This window comes from Trachemys scripta, chromosome 11, assembly GCF_013100865.1.
Source record: "Trachemys scripta elegans isolate TJP31775 chromosome 11, CAS_Tse_1.0, whole genome shotgun sequence".
Classification (NCBI taxonomy): domain Eukaryota; kingdom Metazoa; phylum Chordata; order Testudines; family Emydidae; genus Trachemys; species Trachemys scripta.
Window position 1 is genome coordinate 63258066 of NC_048308.1, and position 23343 is coordinate 63281408.

At 41.7% G+C, this 23343-nt stretch overlaps 1 protein-coding gene across 2 annotated transcripts; it reads right to left on the reverse strand.

Annotated features, from left to right (window-relative positions):
- Positions 1–489: 489 nt before the first annotated feature.
- Positions 490–22536, reverse strand: MYL1 (myosin light chain 1). Of its 2 annotated transcripts, none has more exons than XM_034786514.1 (7): positions 22236–22536; positions 8820–8847; positions 5369–5512; positions 2811–2984; positions 2201–2278; positions 1512–1564; positions 490–799 (listed from the first exon to the last, which is right to left on the reverse strand). In XM_034786514.1, the coding sequence occupies exons 1-6, from the start codon at positions 22365–22367 to the stop codon at positions 1536–1538; spliced, it is 585 nt and encodes a 194-aa protein (XP_034642405.1). In that variant the 5' UTR covers positions 22368–22536; the 3' UTR covers positions 490–799; positions 1512–1535. The 2 variants fall into 2 exon arrangements, with proteins under 2 accessions (XP_034642405.1, XP_034642406.1); XM_034786515.1 differs by lacking the exons at positions 8820–8847; positions 22236–22536 and adding exons at positions 9107–9131; positions 9949–10055.
- Positions 22537–23343: the final 807 nt, after the last annotated feature.

Consider the following 23343-nt stretch of genomic DNA (forward strand, 5'->3'; position numbering starts at 1 on the left):
TCTCTAAATGGTATTTCTGGGCCTGCTTGTTGACCTCTCCTCTGTTTGTGAAATTACTGTTCCATTATCCTCCTGTTTCTTCTTGGGTCATGTTGGACATGTCTAGGAGTGAGACTTGGGTGTATGGGCAGGAGAGGGAGGATGGAAAGGCTGGCGCAACAGCGAGCACCTGTCTATTGTAGACTAAACTGCTCAAAGATTTATTTGGATGCCACCATTCAAGTCATTCTGACAATAACCATGACTCCTCTTCTCCAAAGAGTGACTTGGTGCTAACACACGGGAGTGTCTCTCCAATTTCTCCGTCTCCCAACCCCAAGAGAGAACCACTTTGATCCAGATGAAGCAAACCAACCCCCAAAGAGAACTATTTTTTCATAACACTTTATTTTATGAAATACAATATACAGAGAAAATAAATTAAGACTTGAGTAGTGTTGTGAATGGGATTTGAACAGCTTGGTAGAAAGGAAAGACGTTATAGCCACAGACTGACCACAGGGATTTATTGTCACATTTTTCAAGGGGATACATTGCTTCATGGCAAACAACATGGAAAGAGAAATAATCGGGCTTGATACCTGTACAATTTATTCCATCTAGCTTGCCTCAAATGTTCGATTTGTGAAGCATGAGTATGATCGAGAGGGAGACACCTACTGATTAAAAAAAGAATTGCTGTGGTGGGAGGCATATAGTACAGTCCTGTGTGGTTTCCATATTGATGGTGCTTGATGGAAGAAGAATTTTACTGAGGCAAATCTCAAGTGCATTCTGGTCTTCAGAGTCTAGACTTTTTCTGGTAAGGAGAGAAGGAAGAGTTAGATTCCATGACATCTCTTCTCTTCTAGAAGCAAGACTTACAAACTGACATGCCATGCATTTTATTTTTTAGTTTTAGATCTCAAAGTGTCTTGTTATTTGTGGTAATGTTGAAGTTTCATGTACTAACTGGAAATGTTTCTCTCCAATGATGATATAACCGTTGGAAAAGTTGTTTTTAAATAACTGTTTCATTTAGCTTCAGGAGCTATTATCTGTAATTCATACAGGTATTTAAAGTTCACTGCCCTCCCTTTCATGTTAATCGACACATTTGTTGAAAGAAGAGGTAGGAGACAGTAAGCCTCAAGTAGCTGTTTTTATATGTTAAGCTCTTGTATGTCTCAGTGAAGATACAGGTCACTACTTAAACCTCAGCAGTTTTAAGTTAAGTGATAAGTTTGATATTTAATCATTTCACAGATTGGGAAGGCTGAGGTTAGGGGACTTGCCCATGGTCATACCACAAGTCAGTAATAGAGCTGAGACTGGAACCAGAGAATTCTGACTCCCAGTCCCTTTCTCCTGCCACGGACAACACTCCCTCCCCTTATTTGTATAGTAGGAGACTGGTAGTTATCATCACTTGGGAACCACTATCCATTACTGCTGGCTGCATGCAGATGGAAAGCCACTAAACAAAGCGCTTAAGGGAGAGAAGGTAAAACATGCATCTCAGAGGGACATACCGTATTATATTTTGTGAAATCCATTTAAAGAGACATGATGTGTTTTACAAATGCTGTGGAATAATGCAGATTTGATAGAGAGTTAGTGGGTGGGGGAGTGTTATTTTAAAGGTATTTCACAGATTAAACAGTTTCGAGGAGCGCAAGGCACTAATGCTCCATTTCTTTTAAGATAAAATGTAGTACTAATCAGATTGAGTTGCTGATAGATTGTAATACAATTATCTTAGTCTTCAATGCTGTGCAAGTCAAACTCCCCTCCCACTACACCGTGACACAGCTGAATAAGTTCCAAATCAAGAGTTGCCTTGAAGCATTGGCTTTGGTTAACTGTACTTGCAGTCAGAACTCTTCCAAAGTAAATAAGAGACTCTGGGCCAAGTTTAGTCTTGGCCCAAACAGAAGCAATTTATGTCGTTGTTGAATTTTAGCCCTTTATTTTCATATCCTGATTTCTGGCTGAGCATGTTGAGTGCAACCGTTTAGCAATCACTGCAAACAAGCTGTCTTTTGGAGTAATCCTTTTCATTGTACCTTGTCTAACTGATGTATCTAGAAGGCTCATTGACTCACTGATTATTGGCTTAAAGGATTTCACCATTAAAAACAATCACTTATGAAACTTTCTGAAAGAAGTACCAAATGTATAGAAGAAGAGAGTGCTGAAGTTATTGACTGTTAATACCTACCCTCATAGTTGATGCAGCCATTAGAGTCTTCCTGTCCTTTTAGCAGTTCTTCTACTTCTTCCTCTGTCATCTTCTCCCCTGAAGCAAAGACAGAATTGGGTTTGTTTCCACATTCCGTAGACTCTCATAAATCATGTTAAACTTGCATCCATGCATCCTCTTTGCTCTCTTGCTCTGTTATCATGAGTTCCTTCTATCCTCAAAAATGTTTTTTGTTTTTGTTGTTTCAGTTGTGGTTCACCTTTCCTTGTAAGGTCTCCATCCACACACTCAAAAAGATTGTACTCACTATCCAATAAGACGTGGAAGCTTCTGCCATTGGCCAAATAATTTTGTCCCTGAAATCTACAGCATTGTCTCATGTCCTTTTTTTTTAAATCTCTTAGACTGAGCCTAGAAATAGTAAAAGATATTTTTGCCTTCGACTCTAGACTGGGTTGTTAATCTTCTGTCCTTTTATGCTACCATTTACTGTAGAATACTCGCTAGTCTCACTTTGTAGTCCTATGCCTGTCTCAGCACTGATTGTAACACCCCTTCCCTCTCTGTCTTGTGCCCTACAAACAATGCTAGCTTTTCTGAGTCCCTCGCTGAAATGAAAATCCCTTACCCAGAGTAGCCAGTACATGACGGAGTTCAGCACCCATGACTGTACCATTGCCCTCCTTGTCAAACACACGCAGACCTTCAACAAAGTCTTCAAAGGTACCCTGTTCCTTGTTGTTGGCAGCTGCCTGCATCATGGGCAGGAATTCTTCAAATGTAATTTTCTTGGCATTCATCTCTGGAAAAGAAGTGTTAGTTATAACACTACTGGAGACAGAGCCGTTCTATAGAATTCTCCTGAATACCCATGCCGGAATAAGAACGGCCCTCCCATCTCAAGCATCCCTTCTTTCTGCATTCCCTCTCTCGTCTTTAATCCTGTTTCTTTCCCCATGCCTTTAACAATCCCACTGCCATATGGATTCTAGTTGTCACTATCATCGAAGTTCCAGTTAAGGTTACAGTCTGGTGTTTGTTAAGACCACTGTTCCACCCTTCTTTTCACTTTTTTAAAGGTGAAATGGAAGATTTCCAGCTAGTGGTGGATTTTGGCATGGGCAGGAAGAGTGTTCTGGGAGCAGGGCTGCAGGACACAGTACTGTAGAGAATCTGGACAGCGCTGCAATTGATAGGGCAGCTGTAACTTACACAGGCCCCCAGGGTTGTCTAAATTATGCCAGAGGCCTCTCCAGTCCCCAGATCAGTCCAAAACTGGGAGGGCGCAAAGGTGGCTTAAAGTCACTTTATACCCCAACCCTGCCTTGGCCTGTGAGTTCTACGGTGCCCTTCTTAGGGGCACAGCACCTCTGTCCTTAAGTTTCTCAATACGCACAAGGGGAGAAAACACCACTCACTTTTGCAGAATGCTTACATATTAATTATAATTGAAAGAATGGATTGGTGCTTTTGGTTGATAATTTTTATATTTGTAGCCCAAGGTCCAGTGTGCTTGGAGTGTGGTTACATATTCAAGGGCCAAATAGAATTAAAAATAGAAAGGACGCAAAGCAGCAACTGTAATGATTTCCAAATGGTGCTGCGTTAAGCATTTAGACCCCAATCTTGCAAACTGCTCTGCTTTGGCATATCCCCTGGGCCTACAGTGGGACTTGAGGCAGAGTTGTCAGCACAGAGTTCATTGTGAGATTAGTGTCTCAATCAGGAAATTCCACAAGTAAAGGATGCTCCAGCGACCTTAGTTTGCCCCTCTTCTTCACCTTGAAAATCCTGTGTGTATTATGGTATAAAATGAAAGCTGACATTTAATAAGAGAACAGATTCCATGTATTACATGTGCAATGAGTCCAAATTAGTGTAGCTGGAGTAAGCTAACCTTATTATAACATTATTGCTAGTCATTTTGCATCTAATGTCAAAGGCCCCAATTCTGCAAAGACACAAGCATGTGTCTAACTTTACATTTAGGAGTAGTCCCGTTAATTTCAAGTTAGTCACATACTTATGTCTCTTCAGGATCAGAGCTAAGATTTGTTTTCTTTTTGTCAATCTGGAAGAGTTCAGTTTGCCCATATTACAGACTCTGCTGGCTTTGCTACCAGAGCTTGTTAATTTCAAAAAGTCTTATGAACATGCACCTACACAGCACATCTACTTAAGTTTATGCTCAATACGTCATTTTAAATTTCTCACAACATTAGAAAATTAAACCCAATCTCTTTTCAAACCAAGCAGAAGCACTAGTCCTCAGTGAGGCCCACATCAAGTGGTTTTTAATTAAAGCATAGCTGTAATATAGAGATTTTTGCCCAAACTTTAAAACATGTGGATGCAGGTGAAACATGGCGGATGGCAGTATAGCCAAGAGTTTTGAGCATATGAATACAGCAGTGTAATAGAAACTGTTCTACTATTTCACTGTAAGTCACTATCTTTTATTGCTAAAGTAATTTAAAACCACTCTGAGATTCAATGTAACCTAAATGATACCTTAAGCCAGGCTATTAATAAGTAGAGATGGCCTTTCATATTCACTGCTGCCTTTATCTTTGTGAGATGAGCAATGCTAACAGAGATGCCTAACAAAAGAAATGTGCCATTTCACTGAGTGCTGGTTAAAATAAGACTTACCATTTCCATGCTAAACTCTACAGGCCATCTCCTCAGCTGGTGTAAGTCAACCACTGAAATCAGCGGGGTTATGCTGGGGATCTAGCCCGATGCCCATGTGAGGGCCTCCATCTTGGCCGACACACAGGCACTGAATTGGAGAACCACCAAAGCTCAAAGCATGAGGTAAAGCTTGAGGTAAAGCTCTGTAGCTGGCGCTGTAACAGACTCCTGTACTCTTGTGTTTGGACAGAGAGTTGGGCCTGGAACACATTCTCACCAGTGGGTTACACCTACCGTAACCTGGTATCCAAATGATCAAAAATGGATTCTCCTCAAAGCCTAAATCCCACCCCACCCCCCTCTGTAAATCTACTCCCCACCTTCCTCCTCAAACAGATCTAGGAAAAATTCAAGTTTTTCTGGTGAAGAGGTTTTTTTACCCAACTAGCAGAATGACAGCTGCCACCCCCAACCATTGTGACCAGTGGCATTTCCTAACTGGGTGGGGATGGCATTTCCTCATTAGGCGCCTACAGACTGTAGGATAGTTACCTTCCTTGCTGGGGTTGCCCAGGATCTTCTTGATCTCACTATTTGTAGGGTTCTGTCCCAGAGCACGGATGATGTCACCAACCTGGCTTAAGACGATCTTGCCTTCACCTGTCCTGTCAAAGAGGAGGAAAGCATCCTTGTACTCTGCAAGGAGAAAATGAGAGGGTTAGATGAGATGGGTAGCTCAGTATTAACTAGCCAGTATTGACCAAGACATGGGGCCAGATTCTCTGCTAGTGTAACACCACTGAAGTCAATGGAGTTAGGCCGCAGAGTCTTTGGTCCATGGTCTCAAGCAAAACTTTACATCCTATGACATTTTAGTAACACTATTTTTAACCTTCTGTCCACCCTTCATCTCTTTCCTGGTTCTAATAGTCAACAGTAGTTTTGTAATTGCCCCATGTGGTTACCTTAAGTGCCAAGGAAGATAAGCTGGCTATAAGTGTCTCCATTCATGAACAAGTTTCTTAACATAGCCAATCAGTAGAAGGTAAAAAGTTCTTGAATAATCTATTTGATTTTATTTCACCAAAGGGATGAAAACCTTTTGCAAAAGCTCCTTGCGGTACAAGAGCTCTGCCTGCTTTGAAGAACACAGGCTGTGATTCAGCAGTATGGTTGTTAACATGAAATCTGACACATCTGAAATTTACCCCTTGCCTTCTCTCACAATGTTGTATTGCTATGAATGTCTCTCCACATCTGTCATTTCATATTCTATCGCACCCATCCTGGGTGGGTCATTCCCATATAATAGATACCCAAGGAGTCTTTCTTTATTTATTTGGCAGCCCTTGTACAGTTTTTCATGCCAGTACATTCTGACTGAATCAAATCTGCCCCAAGATGACAGATGTCCATTTGTTTTCCAATTGCCAGTTGAGATCTTGGAACACCGACACTTTTTCCGTTAAAAATTAATGTGAAAAATCCTGTTCACAGAATTCTCATCTTCATAGTCAACTGCTATGCTCTGCTTTAATAATCTTTATGGTGTACTTTAATAGCATTGTAATAAAGAACTTAGCTAAAGATCCATCTCAGTTGACTTTGTTTTGTCAAGAACGCATCGTCTATGCTATAGATCTACTGTAGTTTAACAGCCAAAAGTTTGACCATCCTGTGTGTTAAGTGCAATGTGGACTAATTGTGTATTTCACTACAGCAGCTTATTCATTTTGAAAACACATTTTGGAGGAAGGCATCAATTGTACTGTGTATGTAGGTGGCTGTCCTTTCTGCCTTGGGACAGACTTAGGTCAATAAGCCAAGTGCCAAATTATGTCTTCATTCATCTTTCTCGGGGACACGTGAAACTGATGTATTTTGGTGCTAGCTCCATATACAGTCTGTCTGGAGGAGTCTTGCCACCCAGTAAAACTGCTGATGCAGTATGTGGTTCTGCTAGACTGTAATATAACACGTCTGGAATTAATCCCCTTACTGTCGGATGTGTTGAGACCTACAACACATTGCTGCTAGCCCTCTCCCGTTACTTCCCTTTTACAGCAGGCTATACAATTTGGGCCTTTTAGAGATGTACAAAACAGCATCTTGCAATCTACAGACTTTATATTGGCTGTTTCCGAGAGGTGGAAGTCAATGGAACTTGACCGATTTATGCCAGCTGATCTGGTCCTTCATCTTGTATGTTAAAGATATTTATCCAGAGCTAAGTTTAAAACGTGACACTTTTTTTGCCTTTAGCAAGAACACACAGAGTGTTCCAAGACCAATTTTTTTCCTCTCTTGATGATTTTTTTTAAATGTAAAAAGGATTTAATATTCATTGATGCAGCTTCCCAGTTCAGTGAAGAGGTCCAATTATAATCGCTCACTGAGACTGCCCCCCCCCCAAGTGTTCCTCCGTTGAATTCTATGGAGCCAGTCCTGATTTATACTGGTGTAAGCACGTCCAAAATCTGGCCCTGAACAGTGTTCTGCTCAGATGCTGATTCTGTAACATCTCTGAATAGTTGTAATGGGTAGGGTTAATGTATTCCAAGTGAGTTCTTCTGTTTCTCAAGTCGCCTTTAATTGCTCCCTTACTTGGATCAGTCATCACAACTTTGCAACAGCTGGCTCCTTTGAAATAGCAGGATGGAGGCTGGAAAAGCTGCTGCTTTGTTATACACACGCATTCTAGTTGACGCAATTTTTCCCATAACCATTCCCAACCCCTTTGTGAAAGTTCCCTAGTTATAATTAGAGACGAGTCCAAATCAACCCACTTAATGATCAGGAGTGTTTGGAACCAAGGAGCCTAGTTCTGATCTCACGCTGGGGTCACTCCGTTGACTTTGATGGTAAAACCAGAGTTAAATGAGAGTAACTGAGAGCGGAATCAGACCCTGGAAGTTCAGACTGAGACTTCATGATTTAGGTCAGTCTTTTTAGCTGAAAGCTCTGATGAATTTTCCCTTTCTGTGACTTTTGATTTCTAGTTGGTCCTTTGTACCTCTCCTCAAAACAGAAGCTAGTCACAGCAGGGATCAAATTCATTCCGGACTGGGTTTTTGCTGCTGTTAGCCTACATTATATTATGTAACATAACCAAAATGAATCCATTAGGATATTTAAAAAACACCCCTGGAGCAGATTTTAGGCTCTTCAAAGGGGAATTTCTAAAACTTCAGGATTTGAGCCTAGGGTGACCAGATGTCCCGATTTTATAGGGACAGTCCCAATTTTGGGGTCTTTTTCTTATATAGGCTCCTATTACTTCCCCCCCACCCCGCTCCGTGTCCCGATTTTTCACACTTGCTGTCTGGTTACCCTATTTGAGCCAGACCTGTTTAGGAAGACTACAGGTTTAACTGAATAATCCTCTACCTTACTAGCTACTGATATAGAAGCAGGAAATACAGCAGCAAGCATAGGACAGCAATACATCCAGATTATACGCACCAGTATACATGAGTAATTTGCTAACTATTTCCACGCTTCATAAGTGTATTTACAGCAATATAGCTCTCTTCTCCCCCCCCATATCTCCCAGCCAAGAGTGACAAGCAGGTATTTCATAGGGCTTTTTAATCTTCCATTAATGTAAATAACAATCCCCGTGTAACTGCAGCTAAGTTGATTCAGCTTCGCTTTCCCCCTCTCCTGGTGTCAGCCTAGTTCCTTATGATTAAAAACTGCTTCTCAGCATCCATTTGACACATCAGTGACACACTTTGAAGAAGATATACCAGGTACAGCTGGCAATATGAGAAGTCCTCTTGGGTCTGTGTACCTGGCAGATTAGGCAGAATGTAAGCATTCAAATAAGTGACCTGGAAATCTAGGGTCAGATCCTTAGCTGGTAGAAGTCAGAATGACTCCTGTGTCATCAGTGGTGCTATACTGATTTATATCAGCTGAAGATCTGGACTCCTGTCTTCCTTACGGTTAAACTTTATCAGAATGCATGTGCAGGTATATTATTGGCTGTCTTGTGACTTACCATCCTGCTGCTCCTTGGAGAACTCGATCTGTTGGAAAGAAATCAATCACAAAAATAGCTTTTAAAAAAAGGGGGCGGGGGACCTGTTGGATTTTAAAGCAGCCAACTACCTCCATGAATCATCTTTCAAAGGGGCAAAAAAATGAGCTTGTTTGTCCAATTCTCAGGAGTAGCTTGAATACCAACAGGGCTAGCAATGGAGAAAGTTCTGGTTAGACTAGGGTACATCTAGTATTTGGTAGTCTATTACCTCAGTACTATGGCAGTTAAATTCCTGTTCCACTTACCGGCAACCTGGTCAGCACTGAAGGACTGCAGTTGGGAGGGAAAAAAGAGAGAGAGAAAAAGAGAACTAGTACTGTTGAAAATGCATTGACAGAAGAAAGAAAATAGCACAAGGTAGATGAGAGTTCTAGCATCCCTGTCCTGCTGAATGTAACTAGGCCATGACAAGTCATATTAGCAAGTGTCTGCTTGGTGGTTTTTTTTTTTTTTTTAAAGCATCATAAGACTATTTCAATATTCCGTTGAAATGTATATCTAGGGCAAAACCAGGGCTGCAGCTTAAGCAATGAATCAAGTGTCTCTTAACAAACAGAGAAGTTGTTAATGTACTTCCAGGCCATTTATCATTTTACTACAGACATACAACATTAAGATCATTTGACGTATCATTGCTTAACCAGCAGCTCAACATTAGGATAACAAATAAACCTATACATTAAAGCCTCTTTGTTTTTAAATTAGTTGTTTATCAGCACTTTGTTCCTAAGGTAATAATTTATTATATGGTTCCTTTGCAACCACATCAGAGTGCATCATATACAAAAAAATTAGCATAGAATGCTGCAATAGTATCTATTCAGTGTAAAGTTATAGGAACTACACTGCTACCATTAACTAGTGTAAGAGACGAGACCAACTGGACAGCCTAGCAAAATCCATTAAGCTTCATTTTTCCCCCTAGGTCAAATAAAACTTTAGAGGTTCCATCTTGCTTGGCTCCCTGCCTCAAACTAAACACTTTTTCAGGCCTTCTTTCCTCGTATGACTAACCCAAACTAGAAGCTAGATACACCAATTAAAATGATTGGCTCACTATTAAGAATTATCTTTCCTGCGGACCCACCATGATTGAGATGGTTGGAAAAGAAGAAGAGCAGATGGGCTGGAGGAATTGGCCGAGGGCTTCTTGAGTCCCTGAGAGAGTGGTCCTTCCTCCCTCCCTTTTCTTCTTCTTATATATGTGAAGGGTGTGACATCACAACCAGCTCAAGTGTCAGAATGAAGCGGCCACTCCCCTTGTAGAGTTCTTTAGCTTTCTTAGGGCAAAGGGATAGATCCATTTCTTGACAGACATTTTACTGGGGCTATTTTTAGGTGGCAAAAAGGGGCAGGGAGTGACAAGATTCAGTGAGGTTTGACTCTTGTCAGCACTTTCTAGAGCTGTAATGTAAAGAAGGAATATTCCTTCTCAACCTACTTGGGGCTCCTCTTTCTGAGACGCTTCTATTTGTTCCACAGGCTATAAAGTCAGCCACAGAGAGGGAGGAGCTCTGTGTTTGTCCATCTGGCTGATTTTACATTTTCATGTACGGATTCTTGACCCCCCAGGAACCTGTGGGTACTTGACTGGCTGAGGTTTTCCAGCCAGCAGACTTGGTGCCTGTTCCAAAGCCCATTGAAATCAATGGAAAGACTCCTATTGACTTGAAAAAAGAAGAACAGGAGTACTTGTGGCACCTTAGAGACTAACAAATTTATTAGAGCATAAGCTTTCGTGGACTACAGCCCTGATATTGACTTGAACTGGCTTTGGATCAGGCCTTTCTTATGCCAGTGTGGTGCTGCAGGTGGCCATTATGATGTGAAAAGAGGACTGGTCTGTAGGACTATTATTGATTTAGTTCTGACTTTAACAATGTAAATGTTGATTCTGAATGGCTAGCTGATCCACCCCGTCTTCCCTTGAAAGGTTGACTTGACCCACTGAGCCCAGTATCTCGATAAACATTTTTAATGGAAAAACTATCAGAATGTTTGGACCTTCTCTATTGCTGAGGCTGTAATTGAAGTTAGTTGTTTGCATGCCAATGGGTAATTCGTTTTTAAGGCACTACAGATTTCCCAGTCTCTGCTTCTGTTGAGGTCTGTATTCTACAGCAGTGCTTCTCAAAGCCGATCCACCACTTGTTCAGGGAAAGCCCCTGGCGGTCCGGGCAGGTTTGTTTACCTGCCGCATCCGCAGATTCGGCCGATCGTGGCTCCCACTGGCCACGGTTTACCGTCCCAGGCCAATGGGGGCTGCGGGAAGCGGCGCGGGCCGAGGGATGTGCTGGCCGCCCTTCCCGCAGCCCCCATTGTCCTAGGATGGTGAACCGTGGCAGGTGGGAGCCACAATCGGTTGAACTTGCGGACGCGGCAGGTAAACAAACTGGCCCGGCCTGCCAGGGGCTTTCCCTGAACAAGCAGCGGCCCGACTTTGAGAAGCACTGTTCTACAGGACTTCTTCTTTATGCACAGCAGAGTGAAGCCAGGTTGGGGCTTGCATGGCTGCACTAACTCCTTCCTAATGACATTACAGGATGTGATGGATGTATATAGTATGTTGCCTGACCCACTAATGTGGAGGGAATGGGAAGACTAGATGGTTCATTTTTCTCTGGCTCGTTGTATCTGTTGGCCATGAAGAAAACATTAAGGGATTATGTGACCCTAAACCCCGAAAATGATATTTCCTGACTAGATAAAAGCTAGATAAAGGTGACATCAGGACGAAGGTTCCCCCAGTGTCTTCGGTTGTGTTGGGAAAATGATGCTTGAGAGTGTGAGGAAAGAAAAGACAAGGGGGAAAAATCAACCTGATGAGATTCCACCCACCCACGGCAGCAATGATGGGTTGGAGCCTCCCCCACTGAGTGGGGGCAGGAATCCCTCCATCTATTAGGAGGAACACCAGAAAGCAAATTGTATATTTCCCTTGTGGGGAAAGGGGAGAGGGTCTTCTGCTGATGGGAGTGAGGGGAGCTCGGGAAAGTTTTGTTGTATGCAGGGGGAATTAACACACTTTTTCCAGTGATGGGGATGAGGGTCTGAGTAAGATTTTTGGAAACTAGTGGAGTGCTTGTTAATGGTGGGATGGACAATGGACAGGAGAGGAGAGGACCTCATGGCAGGCTAGCCAGTGGCGCAGTCCTAGATGTGTACTGGGAAGGGGTGGTAAGTGGCACCGGTCTAGTCACCCTTATGACTGTCTCCATAACCAGAGGAAAGACTAGCCTATACCTCCAAACTGAAAGTTTGAGGTGCCCTAAAAAGACAGGGAAATTTAGCTCTGAAGCTCTCCCTTCACCTCATGGGAGGTCCTGTGGGTAAAGTTATGGGACAAATGGGACCCGATGATCTAAATTCAAATCCTGGCTCTCACTCTAACCTGCTGTATGGCGCTGGTCCATTGAGCTTTCTGTGCCACTGCTTCTCCACCTATAAAATGTGGTAACGGTATTTGCCTTTTTTCACCAGGGAGTTAATTAGTTACATTAATGATGAGTGTGACTTTGTGTCTGAAAAGTTTCCTGAACATGAGAAGTGCTACACACATACTCAGTTACTATGAATTATTATGGTATATTATTTATTTATTTTATATCAGTGGGGTCGGGGGGCAGAGACATACTCATGATAGATAGTAGTAGTGTTTGGATTGTGGGGAACTCATTTGCATGATCTTCCCATGGCCAATCAGCTCTGTGAATCCTAAGTGTGGAGGTTGGATTGCCCTTGTACACTGGGCGGATGCTCTTGTTTAGCTTAGCACAGTTTTCTGATGCACTGAGTTGCTGTCAGATCCCCAGCGGATGTAAACTGGCGTATCTCTGAGGTGGAGCTACACTGATTCACACCGGCTGAGGATATGGGAGAAGAAGAGAGAAAGCTGTGAACAGAGCTTAGCTGTAGATTCTGATTAGTTAATGCGGATGGGGCAGGGTGGGGAAGAATGGGAACTTTTAAAAGATTATTACAACCCCTAAATATTACTCAGTGGGTTACCTCAGCTACTCTCAATGCAGTGTGTTGCCACGTATGGCATGTAAATTTCAGTTCCAATCTTAGCCCTTCACTGCCTAGCAGAGTTGGCTGGAAAATGTTCCACTGAAAATATTTTTGCCCTGGGAAAACATGGAGTGTTTTTTCAGTGAAAATATTAATGAAAACATTATTGCTTTTTCTGACCTGACCTACAGCTGGCTTAAAAAACTCCACCCTAAAATATTTTTGATGAAAACTAAAATAGTTTTGGACATAAATTTTCGTATTACATTTTATTTTCAATCCATTCTACTTCCAGAGGCTGGGAGTTATGTGGAGAGGGGATGGATGCACATGGAACCATTGATCCTGCAATCAGATCAATGGAGGCATAAGGGTGGCATCTTACGGAACTGACTACCAGATTGGCTTTGATGGGCTCTGAAGGATGCTGCTGAATGGCATGGGTTGATATGTGTGTGGAATAGGGCCCGATCCAAAGCCCCTTCAAGTCAATGAACAGACTCTCACTGACTTCAATAGGCTTTGGCTCAGAAGGGGAAATATTGGTATTCCAGAGACGTTCCCCATATTGTTACAGATTCTAGATTAAAATGAACTAAGGAATATTTTTGATTTAGAGACAGATTCTGATATCTTCACTTATAGTGAGTATTGCCTTATGCTAGGGTCAGTTCACCTGACTTTTTAATTGGACTGCTCCAGGAGTAAGATGCTACTCTGTGTGGGGAAGGGCAATGGAATATGGCCTTTAGCGTGAAAATATTGCAAGAACATATTAAAACAAATTAAACATTGATTTTTTTAGTTTATTTCTCTTCACTTAACATGCTCTGTGGTCCTGTTTCTAATTCTGTAGTGATGCTTGGTAAGGTTTGCAAAATGTTCTCTGGCTTTTGATAGATCAGAACTTTCATGAATGACTCTTTCTGTATTGTCAGACTATGCGATGACCACAGGAGCCATGGGAAGATACTCAAATTGCAGGGAAATTCAGAAAACAACAACAAAAATAATGAATGGCTGGAGGGACTGCAATGTATGGAAAGATCAAAGGAACTGAATTGTGGTTAGTTTACTCAAAATATTAATAGATCACTGTCTAGATATAGATGAAGGATTTTAACACCAAAAAAGGGAAGGACACTGTATAGGTCAGGGGTTCTCAACCTGAGGTTTGTGATCGCCCACTCCAATGTGAGATCCTGACTAGATCCCATATTGAGAGAGTGGGAGTGCAAAGGGGGATGCAGCGTAGAAAAGGTTAGGAACCACCTGCGCAGTGTTCCAAAGAGGAGGTGGGGGTGGGGGTTTTACAGTGCATGAAAAAGAGCAAAGGAAAGTCCTAACACTGAGGTCCGTTCGATTGGGAAATACCCTCCCCAAGGCACAATGGGAGCCCAGCCACTTAAATAATTTTAAATCCAGATTGGACAAAGTGCTGTAGGAACAAACCTGAACTGGCCAAGGGGGGTGGAGAGATAAGCTACACCAATGCAATAGGCCATTTTCATCTCTAATGTCTGTGATATTCTCTACAGGCACAATGGCCGCTAATAGCATATTTGCAGGGTTTGCTTTTTTCTGACTTCCTAAGAATAAAAAATAACTATTGGCATGAAAGCAGGGAACCCAATGCCCCGTGGCTGCTACCGTGCAAAGCCATTTACACTAGTGCAGAGTGAGGGAGAAACTCTACCATTTTTGATCTGGAAGCACCTGCTTTACTTTGCACAGGGATAAATGCCTGCACAAGGTGCAAAGTCCTGGGGGATGAGGCTAAGATCTTTGTATGTGGAGAGTTCATCTACTCCTCCTGTGTTTCCCCCATTTTTGGGGGCAGGATCCATCTCTTTGTTATATTGATGTACGGTGCCTAGCACAAAGGAACCCTGATTGAGGCCACTAGAAATTATGGGCTGGTTTACACTGGAGACACTGCCACTGCAGTGCTGTAGCACTTTAGTGTAGACACTATCTGCCCTCACAGGAGGGGTTTTCCCGATGGCATAGATAATCCATCTCCCTAAGAGGCGGTATCTAGGTCAATGGAAGAATTCTTCTGTCAGTTTAGCGCTGTCTACATGGGGAATTTGGTCAGCTTAACTATGCTGCTCAAAGGTGTGGATTTCACACCTCTGAAATCTAATTTTCTAGTATAGACCAGTGACATTGGTTTTCCACGAGCATGATTTCATTGATTCCAGGAGTGTTAAGGTGTGGAGAAACAAACTCATAAAACTCGGAGACATTGAAATCACTAGAACAGGATTTGATAGGCGGCCCATCATTTTAGTTTAAAATGCCATGTGTCTGGCAATGGCCTACCATATACTGGATGTCTCAGAGGAAGTTCTAAAGCCCTCAGAATATATTATTTGTTCAACACCATATATTGGGGGGCGGAGGGAATTTCACTGGACATCAGCTGGCAATCTGCTAATGCCCTGTAGCATGATAACCAATCACCAATAAAGTTTGACACTAACTGGTGTATCTGCAAATACTATCCCCTCCACTGCACTTAATTGTCAGATACACAGAAGATTACAAGCCTTACTAAATCCACAGTAGCCTCACTAAAGAGCAAGGCTCTGATTCTCTTCGCAGTTACCCTGGATTCAAACTGGCATAACTCTGTTGACTTCAGTGGAGTTCACCAGTTCAAGGGAGAGCAGAATTAGCCCCAATGGATTTAGCTCTTTGTCTTTTATTTGGGGAATAAACATCAGGAGCAGATTAATGCCCAGAGAACAAAGGTTCTGGTTTTATAACAAGTCCCTGGTAATACAATAAAAGAAGGAAATAAAAATGAATGCATCTGATTATATCATCAGGATTGCCTCTATAAATATAAAAGGTCAGATGCATCCTTAAATCTAATGGACTTAAGTACAGATGAATTTATTTTTTAAAGTCTTTTCATGTTAAGTCAGTAATACATTACAATACCGACACGGCTACAACAACACTGCATATTATAATACTTGGCAGTTATGGAGCAACTTTTGGATGAAGCTAACTGATTAATTCATTTGCAGTCCTAAAATGCCTGCAAGCGAAATGTGGTACAGCTGCAGTGTTGATGGTATCATTTTGCATAGATTCCATTAGCTTTCCGGAGGGAAGTAGCATTCATTTGGGCTAATTTGTAAAAGTGTCCCTTTTCTAATTGCATTTGGCACTGCATGAAAATCTAGAGGATGTGAGTAGGAAATTCAATGCTGTTGACATCTAGTGATAGTCTCAAATGGATTAGTTGTTTTAATATGCCTCCCAGTGATCATGTTAGTATATTAATGTTACTTGAGCTATTGCTGCTTGACATTAAAGTACTATGTAATAGAGCTGGTCGGGAATTTGTTGACAAAAAAAAATTGTGTCAGAAAATTCTGATTTGTTGAAACCGAAACTTCTTATGGGGAAGGTTCACGTTTGATATATTTCTTAACTTGTAAAAATTTTGAAAAAATAGCTGAAATGTTTTGTTTTGATATTTTCAAAATGAAAAATTCCAACTTTCCCATTCAAAATGGCTTTGTAATTCAAAATGTAAGCTGATGCTAATATAATTTTTTAAGTCAAATTTGAAACAAAACTTTTTTTATTTTTTTCGTGGATTTTCAGTTTGTGAAAACTTTTGAGATTTTTTTTGTGTCCCCATTTGGGATGTGAAAATCTTTAAAATCTTCACTTCCCGCAGCAGCTGTCCTGTATAATAAGCCAGATAATTGAACGTTGCTATTTGGTAACTAGCGTAAGATCCAAATATAACATCAGGGAAGTTGAGGGAGAATTTCTAGCTGTGGCTATTTCATATCTCCTTACAGATTACTTGTTTCTTTACTACTCATGGGCTAAATAAGTAACCTTCCTTCAACTAGCTTATGTGCGCTCATCTCATTCTTTTTGCTTCTCTCACAAAGGGTGTTACAGTAATATTCCAGTGAGTGGAGCTGTTTCAAACTACTGATTTGCTTTAATTGCTATTATCAGCAAAACAGGCTATTTTGAGTTTTGGACAATTTAGCCCTTTGTGTAATTTGCCTTAATTTCCATTATTCCTGGCAAAAAAATGTGATAGATGTCTTCAGAAGTTCACAATTGGTACTGTTCTCTTGTTTTAAACACCACTGAAGTATGCAAATTGTGCGTCATGGCACAAACTACTTTTCAAACAGTTTTTCAGGTTAGCAAACATGGGAATGAGAGATTTGCTACAAGTAAAGCTAGGTTTCACCTACTAGAGGCTTCTTGCACAGATGAAATTATGAAAAATCTGAGTTGAACTCGGCCCCCCTCCTAATAGTATTGTCAGATAAACTTTTGTTTGGGCAAAACTAGGTAGTCTTCAACACGCTGGGCCGGCGCTTCCATTTAGGAGACTAGGCGGTCGCCTAGGGCGCCAGGATTTGGGGGGTGGCAATTCTGCGGCGGGGGGTCCTTCTGCGCTCGGGGACCCGCTGCCGAAGTGCCCCGAAGACCAGGAGCGCAGAAGGACCCCCGCCTAGGGCAGCAAAAACCCTGGCGCCGCTCCTGTCAACACGTCACCAGCAGTAAACTTTGTTTTTCACATGACAGGATTTCAGAATCTATTTGATTCTGATGTCCAGGTTATCCTCTGCATTAAGGCCGCTTTGTGCAGTGCTACTAGTACAAACCAGACTTAAAGCTGGCATAGAGAATCCTCTGCGCGTATAAAGTAGTTATAACCTGGTGTGTGGGTGTGGGAAAGGGCATGGCTGAGTCTTCCCTGCCCCACAGTGGTCCCTATATGCTGCAGCATCCCCGTGGTCAGACTTATACCAGGGGACTGGCTTGGTGTGGAGCTAGCATAGGATTGGGGAGTTCAAAAGTGGCTTAGTCACCTTTGAACATCCGCCCCCACTCCTCCCATCCCAGCAAGTAGCACTAGGCACTAATGGCTTGATCCGATATACAATTGAGTCAGTGGCAGTTTTTTTCATAGACTTCAGTGGGCATTGGATCAGGTCTTTGCTGAGGACTTGGACAAAGAGTGCAGAATCTACTACACCTCTACCCCGATATAATGCGACCTGATATAAGGCGGTAAAGCAGTGCCTCCGGGGGGGGGGGGGGGGGGGGGGGCGCCCCCCGGTAGATCAAAGCAAGTTCGATATAACACGGTTTCATCTATAACGCGGGTAAGATTTTTTGGCTCCTGAGGACAGCGTTATATCAGGGTAGAGGTGTAGTTGCAAAGGAAATCCTGCACTGCTATTAAGATTCCAGTTCCTTAATCTGCAGCACCAAAGGCAGTGAGTCTGCAGTGTACACTCTCTCACTCAACTGGCATTTGCAATCACATTAACCACGTAGTGGTTGATGTACTGAAGTTCTCCATCCTAGATGCTTTCTGTCAATGCATTTAGCAGTTACCTCTCTTGTTATACCCCTGGCAATGTCCATTCAGAGACGACCTGCTTGAGTAGTGAATGCAACAAGAGATAAAGAAAATTTGAGAAGCACTTTATACCATCTTAAGCGTCATCTATATAAATAAATTCACAGTTCACATCCATGCAACAGGTTTTCTCATGCGTCATGCAGTAACCAGTTACCTAGGATGAGTTGTTGTTTTTTTAAAATTGAAGATGTGCAGTATAATAATGCTCACCAGGCTGGGGTTTCAGTCCTGATAATGTCATGTTTGGGAAGCCATATTTCCAAAACAGAGGTCATTTATAATGCTATAACAGCAGAGAGCCTGATTTTCCATTCAGACAGTGGAGATCCTGGGGCTGGTTCTCAGTTGCCTTGAACCTTATGTAAGGAGTGCTTGTATAATACTACCAGAGAATGGTAGCATTTTATGCTCACTCTGCACAAATGGAAATGTTTACATCGGGTGCAAGAAAATGGAGAATCAAGCCCACGGTCTCCAGCATCTGGATACAAAAAATATTGAAGTTGGGAGCTATGCTGGTTTGCACCAGCTCAGCATCTGATTGCTGAGACACTCTTGGAGGGGCATTTACAATTACCATTAAGTCAGAACACTAAGGCAGGTGAAGGTGAGGCTGCACAAATAGAACTCCCCCTACCTGCAAAGAGGGCCAAAATCTGTCCTGGGTAGGAGCGGGTTGCTGAGTTGGGCACAGTGGGTTTATCAAACAGCATATTGGCAATTCTGCACTTTCCTGAGGACTAGCTACAATATGTGCAGTTTTTCCATTTTTTTGCAGTGTAATAATATACAAGACAAGAATTTGATTTTATCTGGCACCTGTTATACTTTAGATACTAGAAAGGCATTTTGAGCTAAGTTAAGTACCACTACTGCAAAGACTGTAATACCATGCCAGTGAGTGTACACATAAGCAAAGCATAATGTTATGCCGCACATCTTAAACCACGATTCAAGCCTTGTTTTCATTGGAATGGCTAGGACAGAAAGTATTTGATGTAGCAGAAGCCTACTCTTTGTATTTAAGCAGTCTGGTTGGTTGTATTTGTTTTAAGGCATATATTCTCCTCTTAAGAGAGAGAGCATGAGTCAGCTAGAGTACCTCTACTCACCCAGGCCCAGATCCACAAAAGTATTTAAGCTTCTACTTCCACTGCAATAATTGAATATTGAATATCTGTCCTCACATCCATGACTGCAAAGTTACTGGTATTCTTATGGAATTGACAAAACGCAGGGCCGCCCGGGGGAGGAAGGGGGGCAAGTGGGTCAATTTGTCCCAGGCCCCAGACCCTGCAGGGGCCCCCACAAGAATATAGTATTCTATAGTATTGCAACTTTTTTTTATGGAAGGGGCCCCCGAAATTGCTTTGACCCAGGCCCCCTGAATTCTCTGGGCGGCCCTGATGTCAAAACGGGACATTCTTTTCCTTAATCACTACTGGTTCCTTTTGTGCACACTCTTGTAATTCTCATATACATGCATCATCACTCAGTATTTCTGCCTTCGCGTATACATTCATATTATGTTTGCTGTATCAACCTGTACACCTGAAAATAAAATCATAAGTGCGGTAATAATAAAAAACTAATAAAACTCCATCATTGAAAGGTTTTGGGAAACTGGGCTCCTGAATATTTGTTGTTCTCTGCATGGGGACAAATAGAACCTCCGACATCTGAGCTGGAACAAAGTATGTCCTCATCTTCCGAACCCTACTTCCCCATTTTTTCCCAATCTTTCTCCCCTCGGTCATCATACGCTAACCTGCTATCAGTCAACAATAGGGCAGAGTTTAAGGAATATTCCCATCTTAGACCAGCATCAGTGCTAATCAATTTTGTAGTCGATAGGTGGTGCTAGAAAGCAGTAAATTTGGCACCAGCCCCAGACAGCTCAAACGAGCTGCTACATATTTGCCTTTAACTGAGTTAATGTAAGATGAAAGGACTGCTGAGGTTAAGGAATGGGGTGAAATGTGTGCCAAGATTTTCAAAAGGGATTTTGGGGTGCTTTAATTTTTAGGTGTCTAGTTTAGGACATCTTAAAGGGGGCTGGTTCTTAGAGGGTGGGTGCTCAGCACTTTCTGAAAGCCAAACCACTTTGAGGTGCCCCAAAGTCACTAGGAGGAAAGATAGAATTCTTTTATTCTAAAACATAACAAGGCCGAGTACGAATGAGCCATACTATGTTACCAATACCAGTCAGACAAAATGCAGAGCCGTTGCTTCATTACCAATAACTATTTATCTCCAGTGTTAATACAGAACTGTATGAGCAAAGAACGGGATCATGCTGAACTGCTGTGGTGCCTGAGAGTGCAGCTTCCATTTTTTATATGGCAATACGCTATTGTCCATTTATGCAGATAGTTTAGCTAAGATCACTGAGGTTGAAAATTCTATTTTCTCCTAATGAACTGGACACATGCAGCCATCAAACCAACTTAAATAATTTAGCAGAAAATCCATCCCACGTTCCTCCTCATAACTGGATGTTTGTAAAGTGAAAGGTTTAATCTAGTTTTAGAAAATATTGCCAAAGAGGGTGGGGCTGTATTCTCATCCTCTATTATGACCATTCTGAGTATTTTAAAATGGCTTGCAATTTTTGTTTCATTGATCAACTCAGACTCCATATTTTGAGGAATGTAGTAGGTGTGTATTATTTTATCCTGTATGGAACTTTTTTATTACTTAATATTGACTTAACATTTAAGGTCAGGCTGTGAAAATTAAAACTTAAACGATTTCAATAAACAAATAGATCATCACATTGAAAGTGTCTGAATAGTCAAGTGCCAGGGAAACACCAAGCTGTATGTGTTGAGTTAACCTAAACAGAATTTATTATGGGGTTTTGTGGCTAAAATGAGAAGGGTTCTCAGAATTGTTTCTGTATCTCCTACACTTCAGTTCTCCATATTAGGCAGGATTTCTTATGTAGAGTTTCCCAAATTGGTAATCTGACAAGAAGCTTCCCAGGTAGGTGGGGAATGACTATTTATAATGTTGCTCAGAGATACAGGTTGATCTATCTCCTTTCTCTTTGCCATCTCCCCTTTCCCAAATACAGAATTCCTCCTTGCAACCAGTTCTCTTCAGAGTGTCACGTAAAAAATCAACAACATTCAACTTATCTTAATATTAGCATGCAAAAGCCAAAGAAAACGTGAATTCAGATTAATCTGCAATTTTAGAAAAAGCTCTGAAAGGCTTTTCTTGTTTGTTAGTTTCACTTTGCAGCAACTAGCAAATTCTGAACAAAAACATGTAGATGAGAAATATAGCCACTGAAACATTTCTCTTAAAGGTTTTTCACCTCATGATCTCATTTTACTATAGTATCAATGTTTGTAGTAGCAAAGCTAAAAGGAAATTGATGGAATTGCCGAAGTTGGAGGATAGGCAAAGCAGCTGTCAAATAAATGCACTCAGGACTAAACAGACAACAGCTGCTTCCAAAAATTTGGAAAGGAGTTCAGAGTGAAAGTTGCAAAGTAATGAGTCACTTTGAAATGGCGGGAATGAAGGAGTGGAGTTTCTAGTCTTACTAATTTAGTTTTCATGCATCTAATTGTGTGTGTGTCTTTTTCCATTAAAAATTCCTTACATGCAGCTCCACTGAATAGACAATGACTCAGGGCCAGGCTGATGTTGTTAAGATAACAGCTATACTGGTCACTTGGTTACATTTTTTTTTTTGAGCTTGCCAGGCTTTGCTTTTGCTTTAAAATGTGTGCCATGCCTTAGATATCTCCAGCAATGTAAATAAATAAAACCTCAGACAAACCAGAAAATCCATTCAGGTTACTGATTCATTTCACTGCTGTCTCACACCCACAAACAAATGCAAATGTTTACTGCAGGGATCTGCTAAATTTTCCAGCTTGTGTTCTGGGAGCTCTTTCAGTGACCACACAAGTTCAACCATTTACCTTGATACTCTTCAGATCAATTACTGGTTCTTTGGGTTTAGTTGGTTCTGGGGCAGGCGCTGGGGCAGGAGCTGGTGCCGGTGCTGGTGCTGATGCTGGTGCAGCTTTCTTAACATCCTTCTTTGGTGCCATTTTGTTTGTTTAAAAAGTAAAGGACCCCAAAAAACCCTTCAAAGTGATTCCTGGGTAAGGAGCAGTGGTCAAGATGATCTACAGCCCAGAGCCTTAGAGGAGGACCCAATGTGTAAAACACTAAAAGGTCATATATATATTTCACTTAGTGCCTAATACAATCTCGACACATGCAGCTGGATTGGACAGTTTGCTAGTAAGGGGGATGTCATTCTCACTCAGACTATAAATGGAATATAAAGGGTCAGGGCTACGTCAGATCAGGGGACTTCAGTGGCCTTTTTTTTAAAGCCTCCCCTGCATTTTTTTTTTAATACATGAAAAGGAGAGAGAAATATGACAAAGACATGTTGACATTCAAATACAGATTGACTTGTACTCTTTCTTGGTAGAATTTCCGTTCTGCTGAAGTAATAAATCTCCCCCATCCCCCCATGCCTGTGTGTCACTATGAGAGGATTGTGTTTCAAGCTGGAATTTTTAATTTAAGGGTTGGGAAGATCACCAATTTCCATCCTCCTTGACCTCCTTCCTGCAGCCCCCTTTACTCCTCCTCCGCTTCCTTCTTCTGCCAGAAAGTGCTGATCAAGGGAAGACTTGGCGGGTGTTTAAAAATAAAGCAGACGTATATGGAAAACCCCTCACGCTTTCAGCCACCCTCTCTCCCCAGAGAGAACAGCCCCTAGGAGCTCTCCTGCTGCTCTGCCCCTTCCTCCTTATCCTAAAAAGCTATGATAAAGTTGTGTCTAAAATTCAAAATCACTTCCTTTAATCCAATGTCATATTTTAGCTGATGGACTGAGCCTCAGATAAAATGAAGATTCTCTGCATGATATGTTTTCCCATGCTGATGCTTCCCCTCCCCTATTTATAATCACAAGCTATTACTCAAAGGAAGCATTTGTATTTTCTCTTCTAATTTAGCTGCTCATCTTAAGTCTCTTATTTATCTTTCCACACTTCAGTCTCCATAGAG

Bases quoted from the DNA above. Each gene is read 5' to 3' on its own strand.
- MYL1 (XM_034786514.1), bottom strand. From the start codon at position 22,367: ATGGCACCAAAGAAGGATGTTAAGAAAGCTGCACCAGCATCAGCACCA. The intron at 5,513-8,819 runs GTAAGTCACAAG...TTCTCCTTGCAG, and splicing joins CTCCAAGGAGCAGCAGGATG to AGTACAAGGATGCTTTCCTC. The intron at 2,279-2,810 runs GTAAGGGATTTT...TCTTTGCTTCAG, and splicing joins TCATGTACTGGCTACTCTGG to GGGAGAAGATGACAGAGGAA.